The sequence below is a fragment of the Xenopus tropicalis genome, chromosome 7 (assembly GCF_000004195.4).
Source record: "Xenopus tropicalis strain Nigerian chromosome 7, UCB_Xtro_10.0, whole genome shotgun sequence".
Lineage (NCBI taxonomy): Eukaryota > Metazoa > Chordata > Amphibia > Anura > Pipidae > Xenopus > Xenopus tropicalis.
Genome location: NC_030683.2, coordinates 96828848 through 96847454, shown reverse-complemented (window position 1 = coordinate 96847454; position 18607 = coordinate 96828848). Strand labels below are relative to the sequence as shown.

General features: G+C 38.3%; 1 protein-coding gene across 4 annotated transcripts in view; it reads left to right on the top strand.

Annotated features, from left to right (window-relative positions):
• Positions 1-18607, top strand: part of cep104 (centrosomal protein 104kDa) — a 67845-nt gene that overhangs the window by 24184 nt on the left and 25054 nt on the right. For all 4 annotated transcript variants that reach the window (XM_018095994.2, XM_018095996.2, XM_012967336.3 and 1 more), the window contains exons 13-17: positions 4542-4718; positions 9525-9731; positions 13876-13992; positions 14336-14369; positions 16452-16524. In XM_018095994.2, the coding sequence (XP_017951483.2) occupies positions 4542-4718; positions 9525-9731; positions 13876-13992; positions 14336-14369; positions 16452-16524 (608 nt within the window). The remainder of the gene's footprint in view (positions 1-4541; positions 4719-9524; positions 9732-13875; positions 13993-14335; positions 14370-16451; positions 16525-18607) is intronic.

Below are 18607 nucleotides of genomic sequence, written 5' to 3'. Positions count from 1 at the left end.
AATCTCATGTGGACTGTGAACTTTATGGGACCTTTGGCACTATTTAAGGGGACCTATCACCCTGTGTAATAAGTCTAAATCCTCCTCCATCATGTTAATCAAGCACAATAAACTTTACTTAATCAGTAAATCAGTTAAACCTTGATTGCATAATTGTCCATGCATTACAGCAAACAGGAAGGCAGGCACCATTGTGTGGAATTTGTCATCAGGGCAAGTATTGTATCACCCCTAAATCCCACATATGCCCCATAAGGAGGAGCTGATGTTCCTGCCCAAACACAGGGTATGTGAGATAAAAGATTTAAGTGTTCTGTAAATAATGTGGTGTGTGTCAGTGGAAATATAAATCTGCCCCTTTGAGGTTGAGGTACTGTGGAACAGTGGTATAAATACATTCACTATTTTGTCATGTGGACCTATTTTTCCTATAAAGGATAACCTTGCACAGAAATGTTGGGCATTGCTTTTAGAGGGTAGTTCACATTTAATTTAACATTTAGTACATTATAAAATGGCCCATTATTAGAAACGTTTTAATCGGTTATCATAGCTTTTAATTTTTACCTTCCACTTCTGCCTCTTTTCAGCTTCCAAATGGGGTTCACTGACCCCAGCAGCCAAATTAAATTTTTATCATTATTATTCTATTCAGACCATCTTTTATTCATCTTTTAAACTAGTGTAATGCTCTTTGTCTTCCTTTCATCTGCATTATCTGAGCACTATGTTAATATATATGGAAGAATGTATTGCACAAAATACAGTATATATAAATACTGAAAAATAACACATTACAGTTTTCTAAAAACTGATTCTTGAGAGAAAGTTCACCTTTCAGCAGGAAAATGCTCCAAAACACAAGGCATAATAATACTACAATGACTTACCAACAAAAAGGTAAATGTCCTGCACTGGCCAATTCCCAGCCCTGATGTTAATCCAACTGAGAATCTGTGGCACTGTTTGAGGCATAAGCATAGCCTACTGAACTGAATAACGTGAAAAAGCTGGAATAAGCATACCACAAATAGCTTGCATTTTATTTACAATTGTAACAAAAAAATGTCCAAGAGTGGAAATGTCCAAGAGAAGCCCAAGGCAACCATAGCCCTTTAGCAGGGGAAATCTGTGCTTCTGAAGATGCCTCCTGGTAATTCCCCATCTTTTCTGCTGATTTACTACACATGCCCAAATGGGACCATTTTGCTGGGGCCCCCTAGACAAAGTGTTGCTGGCTGGCATGGGGTTCCAAAGCTGGGTATGTAAATAATGCCCTGCCTTTTCCCCTTTCTCGCTCTTGGCCCATTGACCCCCAACATTCCATGTCACAATATGGCCCCCAAGCATGGTTACTGACACATATATAGAAAGGGAGAAAATAGGGGCACATAGGGCAAAAGAGAGAGGAAGGAAAAATGGGCACATGGACACATACATGCACACACAAAGGAACAACTCACAGTCCTGGCTAGTGTTTTTCTGTATCATCAATTCCAGGGTATCTGTTCTTTGAGCAAGCCCCGTCCTCTCATTCCAGGAGTGAGGCCAGGTTTGGGGAGGTAACCTGCCTGGCATCTGCAGGCAGTGGGGTGGACTGGGCCTATCAGGTTTGGGGGCTGTGCCTATTGTAGTTGTGGGCGGGTTGGGCAGCTATATATGCTGGGGGAATTTTTATCCGCTGTTTACGCTGGTGCAGGGCCCTGTTGGGTCCAATCGACCTAAGGCCAATATACTCCCTCTCTGTTGCACCTACACACAAAACTGACTTGCTACTAATGAATAGTATACTAATTTTGTTATGCCACATTTTATGCTCTCTAATGAGCTCTTTTTCCATTTATACACAGTACCCCAATGTGTCTGCAGTACTCCACCTTGTCTCTTCTCTGGGTGCATGGTGTCAAACTCTTGCCAGGGGTAAAACACATTCAAAACAAAAGTCACTGACACTCCTTAAATATGCAAAAATCATCCCTCTGTATTAAAAAAAAAAAAGGAAAAGCAGCATACAAAAATACATGTGACGTTTCAGGACTCCTGTCCCTTTCTCAAACTTGGTATATACTCCCAAATTGAATCACACTTCTTATGCCCATAAGTTCCTTTGTTCCGATAACCCCTAAATGTAGCTTCTCACAAGCTGCTTGCAGAGTATGTGCAGTGTCACTGACACTTCCAACAGAATCCAATATGGGGAGTTTATGTGACAACTTGGGAGGCCTGTATCATTACTGTTACAGGCAGGTGCAATAGGTTAAGTATATGAAATATAGTATTTCTAGTCATATTCATTTTTATGGTTTAGTTCTATTTTAACAACCCACCAAACTAGTTTGGATCACATTGGGTGGTACATTCATATCGGGTGGAATATGCCTTGCTACTTTATTTTTCAGGCGCAGTCTCCATAGACTAAAACACACGAAAAGACAAACATCTACAAATACAACCATCTAGCTATGAGTGCTGTAGCCTTTGGGGAAATACAAGAGAATTTGCATTTTTTTTTGCATAGAAATATTTGCTTTTTATGTTTAAGGTAAAAAGGGATTAGATAACCCCTTTTTAAACCAATACACATTTTAATGCATATTTGAAAGTGGTTTAGAATTTTATTTTCATTATGCAGAAATATTGTTTAGTGCATGGAGATCACCTTTAGGAGACAAGAGTGCTGTAGCTCAAAGTAATAACATCAACAGCAACGGAAAAAAAACTCCCACAGATTTGGGGGAGAAAGAAGTTCTATACTATATTAAGTCTTTAAAAGTGCTTTACGCCACTAGGAAAATGTTGCTTTAAAATATTTCTAAAAAGTTATTTCTGAACAATACATTCCTTGTTCTGACAAGTACATGCTCAGAGCAGCTGCCGCAGCCTATGTGATATTCCAGCCCAGCATATCCAGCAGAACAGTAACACTTTGTGTACATGTATTAATTCACTGCCATTAGGGACCATCACATTTTATTTACTGCTTTCTGCATCCAGCCTTAAAAAAAAAGTGCACAATTTTCTTTGAACACAGATGTGTAGAGAGTTAATAAGCTTCCTATGAAAGCCTCAGGCCCTTGCTTGTTTCCTGGTGGTACATGATTATTTCATGGGCAGCACTTGGCTCTTGCACAAGGGATTCGTAATCATACACTTGAAAGGAAATGGTGAAAACCACTACAGATGCACGTTTGTGCTTCTTAGACATGACATACCATACTGTGCCAGACAAAAAAAAATACCAGTAATGTCTTTAGTAAAGCATTTAATGCAAACATTTTACTATAGTTTTTTAAGTCTTTTTTAATTAAAAAACAGATTTGTTGCATATATTATTTTTATGTTGGTTTTTCTAAGAACATGTGACACTGCTGATAATGCATACCATTCAAATTAGTTAGACATTCACTTTCAAAATTTCCAGTTCAACCAAAATTCAAAACTGAGTTGTAAAATGTCTGCTTCATATATTTTGTCATGTTTTTATTGGAACATTTGTATGGTGTATAGGAAAACCCAGCTAGCAGTTATTAAAGGGAAAATATACCCCTCCTTTTTGACATTAGCTCATTCAGTTAGGCTTATGTAAAAAAGCAGAATAAACACTATCTAAACCTTCAGAAATGAATGTGTACATTAATTAATGTGTGTGTATATATATATATATATATATATATACACATACACACACATGCACGCGCGCACACACACACAAACATTTTATTATTTTTTTTGTGCTTGCTGGCACCAGATCCCTACCCCCTACCCCCTACCCCTAATGTGTAATGCAACTGCTTTCTTACCTCTGCTTTCCAGTGAATCTGTGTACCTCCCACTGTGAAAAGTAGAGGGAGTCAACTGAATTAGCTCATGTCAAAAAGGGGGCCTATATTTTCCCTTTAACAGCTACTAATATCTGATGAACATTCTGTGTCAATTTACCTAATGGTCGGATAAGGTGGGGGTCCTTGCCCTGCTTTTGACCTGCATAGACCACACACATTACTTGGTGCACAGATCTCTAGGCTTTCTTCCTTGCTCCATAAACATGTGAACGGTCTCCCCCAAGTATCAGGTATTCATATCATAAAGGTAACCATTTTGGTCAAATACAGATGTCTAGCTGCCAACTTGGTCAAGCGAGGTCCAGAAGAAATTTGCCTCTGTATACACACACACATATCTATTATACCCTCAGGGGAGGTTATACCAACCAGTTATGTTTCTAACCTGTAACTAATTGACAAGCCCTCTTTTATTTCTTGCTGAGTGGCACAAAGGTAAGCCAATATTCTAGGGATACTGTAGTTATTGAGTTAACATACTCTGTGTATAAAATATTGGGGATTTGTTGTGGGACACATGATTCAAACAAAAGTATTATTGTGAATTTTAATCTGAGCTGCACTATACGTGGATATGGGGAAAGGTGGGTTGCTGATATCGCTATAAATGTTGGCTTTGGCTAGAGTGTATTGATGTAGTTTCATTTTATCTCAGCATAGAGGTTTCTCTCTTTAAAAACAGTTTGTTTGTTTTTGTAGGAGATGGCGCTTTTTAAAGAGGTTAAGCCACTGCAAATTATTCCAACTCATTTAGTTCAGCCACTTAAGCCAACAATGCCTTCTCGTCTGGCCCAGAGCCAAGTGGACCTTCTGGAGAACCTGCTGAAGGAGTTAGGTGTAGAAAGTTCTGGATTTACGGTTGACAATGTAATGAAGGTAAGTGCCACAGGGGTTTAATTTGTACAATTTTGATTAAAAAAAAAAAAAGCAGTGGCCATATTTATTCTACTAACACATGGTATTTTCAGCACTCCCAAAACTGATGGTTTCCAGCCAGCTGAATACAGCAAAATACAAAATCATGCCTACGTTATATTTGTCAGTCCCAAGCCAAGATTTTAAGGGCCTACTATCCATAAAAATGCAATGCAAGTCTTATCTACCCTTGTTAAAATTGTGTGTTTGCATTATAATAAAGTCAGCTTAAAATATGGATAACAGATAGCAGAAAATCTGTTTTGAAAACAGATGTTTTGCTATTTAAATGAAAATAAGGAGAAATCAATGCCATCCTTTCTGACATATACATATCGTTTGCCCCTCATTCTGGGTAGTGCACATCTATTTCCCATGCTAGATACTTTTGCCTATACAGTAGGCCCAGACTGTGATTCAGAAAAGGTCCTGGCATTTTAAGCACACACAGGCCCAAACAGCCCCCCACCAGCCCAATAAATAGTGACTGACTATGGCATCTTACAGCAACCCCTCTGGCATTTGCCAGAATCCACAGATTGGCAGTCTGGGCCTGCTATACTGTGTATGTAAATGCAGACTATATGCATGTACAGTGTATGTAAAACACCTATAAGATATACAGACATATGGAGATATAGTAAACAAAAGAGAACACCTGAAAGGAATGCAGAATTCAGACAAAAGGCAAATATGTTTTTTAAATAAAAAGAGGCCAATGGAAAACATTTTGTTTGATACTGAAATGAGGCTTAAAAAAGTAATGGTTAGACACTTTGCCTAGACACACATTTTCTGACGTGTTAAGCATTTACATTTAGAGGCAGCAATGCCAGAAAAACAATGCGCAGTCTACTCCCACACACAGAAGGGACAAACATCTTTCCCTTATTAGACCACCATCACCTGCTGAATCCTGCACATTGTAGCCCCTGTAAGAACACAGCCAGGCCACACTTGCAGAATTGCAGTTGTCCAATAGAGTCACAATCTGAAGTGTTTGTTTTGTGTTACGCTGTTATCATAAGGAAGTTTTTCTACTGCCAAGGTCATTGGTTACAGTTGAAGGCACTGAACCCAGTGATTTACATTTAGCTCTATTCTTAACGTGTGTGTGTGTACGTATATATATATATATATACAGTGGCTTGCAAAAGTATTCGGCCCCCTTGAATTTTTCCACATTTTGTCACATTACAGCCACAAACATGAATCAATTTTATTGGAATTCCACGTGAAAGACCAATACAAAGTGGTGTACACGTGAGAAGTGGAACAAAAATCATACATGATTCCAAACATTTTTTACAAATAAATAACTGCAAAGTGGGGTGTGCGTAATTATTCAGCCTCCTGAGTCAATACTTTGTAGAACCACCTTTTGCTGCAATTACAGCTGCCAGGCTTTTAGGGTATGTCTCTACCAGCTTTGCACTTCTAGAGACTGAAAGCCTTGCCCATTCTTCTTTGCAAAACAGCTCCAGCTCAGTCAGATTAGATGGACAGCGTTTGTGAACAGCAGTTGTCCTATGGACAGATTCCCCCACCTGAGCTGTAGATCTCTGCAGCTTGTCCAGAGTCACCATGGGCCTCTTGGCTGCATTTCTGATCAGCGCTCTCCTTGTTCGGCCTGTGATTTTAGGTGGACGGCCTGGTCTTGGTAGGTTTACAGTTGTGCCATACTCCTTCCATTTCTGAATGATCGCTTGAACAGTGCTCCGTGGGATGTTCAAGGCTTTGGAAATCTTTTTGTAGCCTAAGCCTGCTTTAAATTTCTCAATAACTTTATCCCTGACCTGTTTGGTGTGTTCTTTGGACTTCATGGTGTTGTTGCTCCCAATATTCTCTTAGACAACCTCTGAGGCCGTCACAGAGCAGCTGTATTTGTACTGACATTAGATTACACACAGGTGCACTCTATTTAGTCATTAGCACTCATCAGGCAATATATACAGGGGTGTGAAAAACTATTTGCCCCCTTCCTGATTTCTTATTCTTTTGCATGTTTGTCACACTTAAATGTTTCTGCTCATCAAAAACCGTTAACTATTAGTCAAAGATAACATAATTGAACACAAAATGCAGTTTTTAAATGAAGGTTTACGTTATTAAGGGAGAAAAAAAACTCCAAATCTACATGGCCCTGTGTGAAAAAGTGATTGCCCCCCTTGTTAAAAAATAACTTAACTGTGGTTTATCAATTTCAATTTTCAATTTCAATATCAATTTCTGTAGTCACCCCCAGGCCTGATTACTGCCACACCTGTTTCAATCAAGAAATCACTTAAATAGGAGCTACCTGACACAGAGAAGTAGACCAAAAGCACCTCAAACGCTAGACATCATGCCAAGATCCAAAGAAATTCAGGAACAAATGAGAACAAAAGTAATTGAGATCTATCAGTCTGGTAAAGGTTCTAAAGCCATTTCTAAAGCTTTGGGACTCCAGCGAACCACAGTGAGAGCCGTTATCCACAAATTGCAAAAAAATGGAACAGTGGTGAACCTTCCCCGGAGTGGCCGGCCGACCAAAATTACCCCAAGAGCGCAGAGACAACTCATCCAAGAGGCCACAAAAGACCCCAGGACAACATCTAAAGAACTGCAGGCCTCACTTGCCTCAATTAAGGTCAGTGTTCATGACTCCACCATAAGAAAGAGACTGGGCAAAAACGGCCTGCATGGCAGATTTCCAAGGCGCAAACCACTTTTAAGCAAAAAGAACATTATGGCTTGTCTCAATTTTGCTAAAAAACATCTCAATGATTGTCAAGACTTTTGAGAAAATACCTTGTGGACCGATGAGACAAAAGTTGAACTTTTTGGAAGGTGCGTGTCCTGTTACATCTGGCGTAAAAGTAACACAGCATTTCAGAAAAAGAACATCATACCAACAGTAAAATATGGTGGTGGTAGTGTGATGGTCTGGGGTTGTTTTGCTGCTTCAGGACCTGGAAGGCTTGCTGTGATAGATGGAACCATGAATTCTACTGTCTACCAAAAAATCCTGAAGGAGAATGTCCGGCCATCAGTTCGTCAACTCAAGCTGAAGCGATCTTGGGTGCTGCAGCAGGACAATGACCCAAAACACACCAGCAAATCCACCTCTGAATGGCTGAAGAAAAACAAAATGAAGACTTTGGAGTGGCCTAGTCAAAGTCCTGACCTGAATCCTATTGAGATGTTGTGGCATGACCTTAAAAAGGCGGTTCATGCTAGAAAACCCTCAAATAAAGCTGAATTACAACAATTCTGCAAAGATGAGTGGGCCAAAATTCCTCCAGAGCGCTGTAAAAGACTCGTTGCAAGTTATCGCAAACGCTTGATTGCAGTTATTGCTGCTAAGGGTGGCCCAACCAGTTATTAGGTTCAGGGGGCAATTACTTTTTCACACAGGGCCATGTAGGTTTGGATTTTTTTTCTCCCTAAATAATAAAAACCCTCATTTAAAAACTGCATTTTTTGTTTACTTGTGTTATCTTTGACTAATAGTTAAATGTGTTTGATGATCAGAAACATTTTGTGTGACAAACATGCAAAAGAATAAGAAATCAGGAAGGGGGCAAATAGTTTTTTACACCACTGTATATATATATATATATATAGAGAGAGATATACTGTATATATTAGAGTATAAGCCGATCCGAATATAAGCCGAGGTACCTAATTTTACCTAAAAAAACTGGAAAAACGTATTGACTCGAGTATAAGCCTAGGGTGGGAAATGTAGCTGCTACTGCTACTAAGTTTCAATAATCAAATAAATAATAAAAGGACACTCATCGTGACCCCCTGTAAACTCTTCATATATATATCATGCTGGCAGCTGCAGATTAGGGAAAGGTGGATGGAGGACCCTTTTACCCTCCTGTCTTGAAGAGTTACAACACTGCTGATAAAAAAAGAAAAGAAAAAAGAAAAATGCAACAGCAGCAGACAAAAGCAAGTTTGGGAAGGCTAAGGAAGCAGCCATACTTATCAAGTACTTGCCATGCTGCTGTGTGCGCTCCCGTCGGATCATTCGGTGCTTCAATCGTATGCAGTGTGCAGTCCCTTCATGTTTGTGCTGTGTGCGCGTCCAATCGCATAGTTGTGCCATTATTTTGTACCATTTGTCACCACTACTGGGGTCTGCAGTGCCGGCTCTCTCTGTGTCTGTGGGTGCCGGATTGGGCCGCTCCCCATCTACGGGGCGCACAACCCCCCCCCGTGGACGTATGAGCGCTCAGATGCGCGCACCCCTCAGCGCACGCACGTCCACGGGGGGGGGGGTTGTGCGCCCCATAGACGGGGAGTGCCCCAATCCGGCACCCACAGACACCGAGAGAGTCGCCACTGCAGACCCATCAGCATTAGAGCTGTAGAGATGGAGCGGCCCAATCCGGCACCCACAGCCACTGCAGACCCATCAGCCGAATATGAATGCCAGCAAGGTACATATACTTGAGTATAAGCCGAGGCTTACTTTTCCAGCACATTTTTGCTGCTGAAAAACTCTGCTTATACTCGAGTATATACGGTATATATATTTATTTATTTATTTTTTTAGCATGAACAGACAATTTTGACATTTCAGTTCCAGTTGAGACCTATATATATATATATTCAGTATTAATGATTTAACTTTTCCTTGTAATTTTTAGTTTTCATTTTTTTTTTTTTTAAATCTCACCAGCAATTTAAACAGCACTTTATATAACATTAATTTTGCTATGGAACTATATTTTTTTTTCTGTGTTCTGTTTTTATATTTATTTCATATATTAGTTTGCAGTGGGCGCTTTGGAATACACCATTTCAGAGGTCCGTGATAAAGCCGTACAGATTATACTTTATCTCTACAAGCAACACCCAAGCCAAGTGCTAGAGTATATGCCTACAGAGGATTCCTCTGCCAGAAAAAACATCTTATACAAGACTCTGTTTGAGGGATTTGCCAAAATAGACGGCAGACCAACTGACAGCGAGCTTAAGGTATGTAGATATGCAGGGTGGAGAATTTAATGGTTGTTAAAGGACAATCTACTTAATCATTACCTTTTTAAAAAAAAAAAAAAAAAATAGAGATCATGTGTCCCATTTCTATTTTTAACCTCCAACGTGTCCACCATTTTAGATATTTAAACATCATAAAAATGCCACAGCACCGCAAAACGCACAAAGCTTCTGTGTTTTGTGCGTCACCATAGCAACCAATCAAGGTATGCACTCATTGGTGGGAAGGCTTTGCAGGAACTTTTTGGGTGAGTGCTCCAGGTCTGTTCTGTGAAAGCGCGCTCACAAGTTCTTCCTTCTGCGCATGTGCTGCCCTCTGGATTTCTTAACTGCTCGTGTATGCTGGACTTGGTCTTGGTGCAGGAGCGTAGAATTATGGAACATTAGGGAACTAAGCAGGTTTTTTTTCATGTGGCTTTAGATCATGAAAACAGGTTGGATATGAGGAGACTTCAGGGCACCAATGACACCACTGGAGGTATTCCTCTAGATGGGGATTCACTCTTTATTACCCTTTCCTTCTCCTTTAATTGCTTTTGTTGGGCTTTAGTCCTTTTAATGGCCTTTAATATAAGCTAAATGAATGGTAACGCAATATTAATGTTTAACATGTGAAAATAATTTAGTAGGCTATTGTGTTCTCCTTTTGGCATCTAGAACAAACATTTCCCTTATCAGCATGGTGCTTCTGGATGCTCACTCTGAAGCACACTTTGGAGACAGCAATTATTTTATTTATTTATTTTCTGTTATTTATATAGCACCAACATGTTTCCACAGCGCTTTACAAAAATGATAAGTCATTCATATCAGTCCCTGCCCCAGAGAAGCTTACAATCTAAGATCCCTATTGCAGTCTTACGCACTGCGATCAGTTTAGTCTGAAGCCAGTTAACCTGCCTGTATGTTTTTGGAGTGTGGGAGAAAACCCACGCAAACACAGGGAGAACATACAAACTCTGTGCAGATAGTGCCCTGGCTGGGGTTGAACTCAGGACGCCAGTGAGTGCTACTCACTGAGCCATCATCCTGCCCTTAGCCACCAACCACACCTCATCTGTCATATTTCAAAAGCTAGAAGAAAAATCATGAAATCTCTGTACAAAAATGATTATATAACACATGCTTCAATTTGTCTCCATGTTTGTATCAACGAAGAGTGTTTGCTTACTGTGTCTTGCAACATGTCACTCTCACAGTGCTATATGTTGTGTCCCAGCAGGATCAGCTTCTTCATTAGCTAGGACTAGTGTCCCACCAATATATCTCACAAACAGTTGCAGTGCCAAGGATGCAAGACACTACTATGGGCAGTGGCGCAAATGCCAAGTATATGGGCTCTAAGCGGTGCAAGTTAACCCTCCTTTGCACTTCAGCACTTCTGATGCTGTTTATCATAATTGAGCCATTTTGTATGAATTATCATATGAAGAAAGTCTCCCTGTATGACACTGTTTTTAATTTAAAAAAAAAAAAAATTGTAGGGATTCCTCATTGACCAGACAAATTTCATTGCTCAAGGCTGCATTTTTCAGTGTAACTATGGCATACACTCAATATAAGGAAATAAAAACCCATAACAAAAATTTTTACCTAATAAAAGTTTGATTTTAATCAACTTTCCAATATAAATTAAGAAAAAATTTATGGTAAAAGTTTATTTTTCAGTTAAAGGCAGCATTTGTTTGCACTTCTGGTTCTGATATAGACGATACAGCAAAAGCTATCTGTCCTTTAGCCAAAACGTCATTTTCCACAATGCCGTACTTGCTTTTCCCGAGTCTGTTAATATGCCAGCTTATTCTACTTTGCTTTGAGAGTCAGGACCAGCAGTGCAGCTAATATATAACATCCAGAGAATTGTAGATTATATAACAACTACATTTAAAAATAAATGTAAAACAAATTAAAATTTTAAATGAATTTATAATTTAGATAACTGTTGACGCCCCAGGTCACCTCAGCAATTGGTTAGTCCATTGTGAGAGTAGCAAACTGGTTGCTTGTGTAATCTGCCTTACAGGGCTGTAGCCCACATGGAGTCTAGATGTGTCTCCATGGAAGTGGCAACAACATCATAAACAGTTCTCTTCTCTCGGCAGGCTTTTGCCCATGTGTAAGGCCCCATAAGGGTGTGTGTGTTTAAAGCTAATAAAATTGTGATGACCTATCTTTATAGCACAGATGCTACATGGCACACTATGTATTAGGGGACATACTAGTTACTTACTGTCATAACCAGCCATGAGTGTATGTTTTGCATTGCTAATTACACACACCCATAGTGCTTAATTAGCGCAAGTACAGCTAATACTTGAGCATTTACTGTAGCTTTTCTATTATACCCAGATTCTGGAACTGGTTTCCCGGAAAAACTGAGCTCCCTTCTCAATCTGCAACTCAATCTGAGCACAATTTGAGTTTGGCCAGGCTCGCATATAGACTTCAGCACAACATTCATTTTTGTATGATTTTATTGGCCTGCAGATCCAAGGAAGCTTGCTCTGCCTTGTTTGTGCTTGTTCCTTCATCTCCCCAGTGGATTTATTTCCCTCATATTGTCCTCATCTGGAAAAGAAAAAACCTTTTTCAATCAAGTTGTTTCTATAGTAACAAAGCACATAATGTTTGCTAGCAATGGTGCCATGTTTTTTTTCCTCTAATGATAGAAAATGGATACTAGATTTTAAAGAGGCAAAATCACCTTATAAATTCAAATCAAACAATGGGGCTCTTTAACAATATAGGTGTAAAACTGCAGTAACCCAGTAACCCAAAGCAACCAATCTGCAACTAGATTGACTAGTCTTTTTGCAAGGTGCACATTGAAAGCAAGTGACTATAGAATGCCAGTCCTAACCTCACAAACTGATGCCAGATTTGCAACTTACATTCTATGGATATGCAGTGACCACTACAGAACTGCCATCCTCAGTTACAGGTAAGGTAGGGCATTTTCACCTCTTTAGTTTTTCGTAAGAACGCTATGGATGTCGAAAAGCCTGCTATACCATAGGCTTTAGGAGTTTAAACAGAGAAAATTACTTATTATGGTGCAGGTAAATGAACATGTAACCCACTATTTCTTTACACTTTTTAATAATGTTGGAGAGTTTAGTTTTATAAAATATTATTTTTAGAGATGTAAATTATTTAATTGCGCTTATTCCATGGTTCCTTTAAAATTCTGATACCCAGTTTGTTAGTACTTTTCACACTTCTCTTATATATAGAGGTTTATGTAAATCAATATACTCATTTGTAGGTGCCAAATAGTTCCAGAGACTTCTGGGCTTTTGCTAAACATAATATAGCACTCGTGGTGGAATTAAAACCATGTAGAAATGCCCGGCTTTTTCCTGTTTTGCCAGGGTAGTTATATTAGTAAATATTCTAGAGTAAAATACCCCATCCTGTGATTTTGCAGAACATGCATTATCACAACTGCCAGTACCATTAAGGAAATAGATTATCTCAGCTGGAGCCTGTCTGTGTTGCTTAGCTGAACTGTAGCTCACAGTACCCAGGATGCTGGCAGTTACAGTTCTGAAGTTTGTGTAATTTTGTTGTAGCAGCAAGTAAACTTTAAAGCAAATAGTGACAACAAAACAGATTGTAACCCATAAAGCAATAGTATCTACACAGCACTCATCTCAGTAACCAACCATATTTTACTGCCCAAACATGAACAGCCAGCCGTATAACATATGTCCCAATAAAATAGCTCATATTACAAGCTGGAAATCGATAGCTGATCCCTGATTGCTTGCTTTGGGTTACAGCACTGGTAAAAAATTGCCTGGTGTTAGGGTATTAGCCTACACTGAACAAGGGGCCAAGACATTCATAAGAACTAAATGATCAATGCAATTTGAATTAAAATGAATAAAGCAATGTTGCAAATCTCATTTTTAGCACGCCATGTTTTCAGGAACACTGTTTTTCGGTGGATTTCTAAGTTTCAATATAAAAATATTTTATAATAGTTAGAGTGTCTTTACTTTAAAATGTGTTATGCAGAAGCTACTGGGTTTCCAATTATAAAACTCTACATCATTCTGTCTTGTCATAGTGATTTCACAGAATTTACAGCAATTATTTTTTGTTTTTCTATTTTTAACAGGCACAGAAAAAGAAAATGGCAGAAGAAGCGGAAAGGCAGAAGAAGGAAGAGATCAAAGCTCTTCAAGAACAATTGGCAGCCTTAAAAGAGATCCAAACTGAGGTTCAAACTGGCAAGGTACTCAGTTGTTCCTTGGCTTCATGGCCTCTGTGTTCTCTGGTGATTATAATATATCCAGTATCCAAAGGCAAATGCTGAAAATCAGGTTGGGGTTTTTTTGGTTTTTATTTTCCATGTGATTACACTCACTCTGAGCTGTCACATAATGGTTTTTTGATTCAAAGCAGAAATGGCTCTGGTAAGTGACTTTACAGAACCCAACAAGTGTCACATGGAGACTGCTGATGATATAAGCAAAGGCCTGATATTTTCATATGTACAGTACTTAAAAAGCTCAAGATTCAAGCTTTGTTCTTTCAACTAAGAGTAAATAAAATAATTTTATATATTTTTTCCATAGGCAAAAGATGTCCATGTGAACAAATCAAAAACAGGTAATTAAATCTACTGTAAAAAAAAGTTCTAAGAAGCAATTCATTTTTCTATGACTTATTTTCCATTGGAAAAGACTTGCAAATGTAGTGCCTGTTGGGCACACATGTAGGCTGCATGGTACAGCTAAGTAGCACATTTTCCATTAAAGTTATTTGCTGCATGCACCTCACCCCTGTGAGAAATCCACCATCCCTCCTGTCAGCCCATCATGTGCCCTTCTCCATGTTTAGAGCTGCATGTCTGAACCGTCAACTGCCTCCTCCCATTTGACAGTCAGCACATGCACAATACAGTCTGCACGTGCGCCAATAGCAGATAAGAGGGGTACCTCTCCATTGTCGGATTTATCTAGCGAGGGATGGGAGGGCCCAATGCATAGGCATAGAGCATAAGCTTTAATCCAGTTTTAATATAGAAAAGGAATATTATAAATATTTTACCCATGCTATATCCAGCATTTCTAAAATAAATCTTTCGGTTGACCCCTTTTTTGAGTGTGCTCATTTACTAAAATTGGGCAATTTTTCACATTTGCAGTAACTCATAGTAACCAATCAGTAATTAGCTTTAATCAGTCAGTGGCTGGTGGAAAAGTGAAAGTAAGTCTTTGGTTGGTGTGCGTTGCTTCCTATGTCAGATTGGACCAGCATTGATATATACAGTATTGGGGGCAAAGAGGACATTTTTGTATTAAGTGATGTTAGTTGCTTCACTTTTTTTTGTTCTATTTAAATGTTGATTAATCAATGCTGGACTAATGTTCAGCCTGCAGTTCTACCCTAAAACTGACTACAGTTCCTCCAGCTTTCTGAATGAATTTAAAGATCTTGTATATAAAAACATTAAAAATGAACATTCCGTATTCTCTAGACCAGTGTTTCTCAGATGGTTAGAGGCACAAGGGACTTCTTGTTCTATTTACATTACTTTTACTGCTTCATTTGCTTCAGAGAGAAGTAATTAGAAATGTACACATACTGAAATACCAATATTGGCATGATAATGTCTCCTTTCACAAGAGTATTAAACAAGCTATAATTCAACTGTTTTTAAAGTGGAACTATGGTGAAAATAATTTTCCACTGTTATATTCCTCTCAAAACAAAACATTTTTCTAACATACACCGTTAAAAAATGTCCCACGTTTTAAAGCGGATGTTCACTTTTGAGTATCATGTAGAAAGTGCTATTTTGAGACAGTTTGCAATTGGTCTTCATTTTTGATTGATGGTAGTTCTTTAAAGATTTCAGTTTTTGTTCAGCAGCTCTCCAGTTTCAGCAGCTATCTGGTTGCTAGGGTCCAAATTACCTTAGTGACCAGGGAGTGGTTTGAATGAGAGACGAATATATAAATAGGAGAGGACCTGAATAGAAAAATGAGTTTTTAAAAGTAACAATAACAACAGAACTGTAGCCTCACAGAGCCTCGTACCATGCCTTGGATATTGGGTGCTGGAGAAGGCACTGTCTATATGCCTTTAAAAAAGTTCTATTCCGTTTTTGTTCCATTACCAACCTCTTCTGCATTCCTATAGCTTTGCAGTTTCTCTGGACTGTTCTCATAATGTAGAGTCATCAACCACAAATTGCTTGTGTTTCCTCATAATTTCACCACCTGTCTGTGTCTTGAGGAACAGAATTGGCATTTTCTTAGAAAAGCAGTAATTGAAAAGTAATATGTGTGCCTCTGGGCATTAAAATACAGTCTGATTCAGTTGTTCCTCATGAAATATAAAATACCTAATTAGAGGTGAAAATGTGCCCAGTTTCTCAGTTGAATTTGTCTGCCATTTCTTTTCTTGCAGACAGTATAGTGGTAAAATTATTTACACCATGTAAAGCAAGACCTCGATGGCTCCCATCCCACTGCAGGAAAAACATGCACAATGTTACAGAAAACTACAAATAGGCTGCTGGTATCAACTGCTATATACCCCCCATAATTCATATTGTTGGGAGATTGGACAGCAACATATATCCAAGCAAATAACATTTTGTCACACATTTGTCTCCTTGCCTTGCCTCCTGTGCTTATGTTCTGACATTTAAAATTATTGCTGCTTTTTTTTTTTTCTTTTAAGATGAACGAAGCAGGAAAGTAGCTGGGTCTCCTAATGCAGACACATCTGATGCAGTTGCTAATTACTTGGACAAGTGAGTATGTGCTATGGGAAAAGATTTCCATGATGCTAGAGTTGCAGGTTTTAGGTTCACAGAAGTGGTTTTATTTCTCTGTAAGCCCAAATGTTGGATGAATTAGGTAAAACAAATCTTTATATCAGGGTGGTCCAACCTTTGGCCCTCACGCTGCTATAGAAGTAGTACTGTTCACTTTCCCAACAGCAGAAAACATTTGTGGTTTAATGGGAAAAAAAAAAGATTGACGAATCCAAAACCAACCCTGGTTGAGGCATTTTCCCCATTGTCTCTATAGTGTTGCTGTAATCTGTTTTGTAAGATTTAAAGCAGTAGTTCATTTGAACTTTTTAGTATGTTTAGCATGACCTATTATTAGAAGATTTTTTAATTCGTCTTCATTTTTTTCTAGTTTTTTAATTTGCCTTTCTCTTCAGGCTCATTTCAACTTTCAAATCACGTCACTGACCCTAGCAAGCAAAAAAGCTATTGCTACATTATTATTGTCACTTTTTATTATTTATCTTTCTATTATGACCCCCTTCTACTCATATTCCAGTCTCTCATTTAAACCACTGCCTAGTTGCTGGGGTAAACTAGACCATAGAAACCACATAGCTACTGAAATTCTGACCTTTAGAGTTTTCAAACAAAATCTATATAACTGGAAAAACACATAAAAATGAAGACACGTTGCACCTCATCTCAAAATATTACTGTCTACAAAAAGTTAACTTAAAAGTAATCTACCACTTCTATCTTTGACATCCCTTATTGGTAGAAAAATCTGAATCCTGTGAAAAATATAATTCAGAGCCAGTTTTGAGTGTACACCTCAACCACCATCAGAAATCTTGGTGCCCCGCTACAAAGGATTAGTCATTGCACCAAAGTCAATTAATAATGGTAGTTCCAGGCATGTCAAGAGCAGCAAATAAAAAACAACTTTAATGGGGCTGAGTTACTAAAAGTCGTTTTTCTTGACCTTGAAAGTTGTATATACTTAACATGGTAAAAACTCGAATCAAACTTAATTATTGTTGTATTTATAAAATGTCACGATAATGATGCTATCGGTCGTTCGAAAATTTCAAGTTTACATTAGAAAATCACAGTTTTTTAGAGAGAAAAGTATTGTTAGTACCTGTTAGGCAGGTTATATAGGCATTATGGTTGAACGTGATGGACATACGTCTTTTTTCAACCTAACTTACTATGTTAAAACTAGAAAAATTCGACTTTAAACGGACATCGTTTCCATGAATGCTCTTTATTTGTTCCCAAACAGGAGTTGCTCTAGCAGCCATTTTAGGAGCATTGGCGCTCATTCTTGGAAAACAATCGTGTTTAAGTTTCACTTGAAACTGGGTGAAATAGAAAACAATGATGGGATTAAATCCCCCTTGAAAATTGGCAAAAAAGAAAATGATGGGATTAACTTCCCCTAGAAAATGTGTGAAATAGAAAACAATGATGTGATTAACTTCCCCTTGAAAACGCGTGTAACAGAAAACAATGATTGGAATAACTTCCCCGTGAAAGTGTATAAAATTAGAATTAATGATGAGATTAACAGTTTTGGAGCATTGGTGTTCATTCATGGAAACAATAATGTGTTTAAGTTTCATTTGAAACAAGGTGAAATAGAAGGCAATGATGGGATTAACTTTAAAAATGTGTCAAGGACAGTCTGTCAATGACTGTTCTATTCCTCTACTATTCTAAGCCTCCATAAGACTCAATGGTATTTAACAAATCAGACCTGCCAATTTTTTTTTTGCCAAAAAAAGTTAACTGAACGTTAATAAATCACAAATTATGGGAGTTATTTTCGAAAAACTCGAATTTTGGGGGGAAAATTTCTGAAGATACAGTATGGTAAAAATAGAGTATTGGCAAAAACCCATTAGTAAATCTTGAAAATATCTAGAAGTGAAAAATAAAGTTACCATAAAACTTCCATTTTGCGTTTAAGTAATAAAGCTGGCCATGCATGATAAGATTTTTGAAAGATCTTTTAGTTATCGTAGGACCAAGCTTATCCTGAAATGTTTGTTTAAAAGTACAATTTGCCTATCAACGAAAATGACCATTTCAAGCA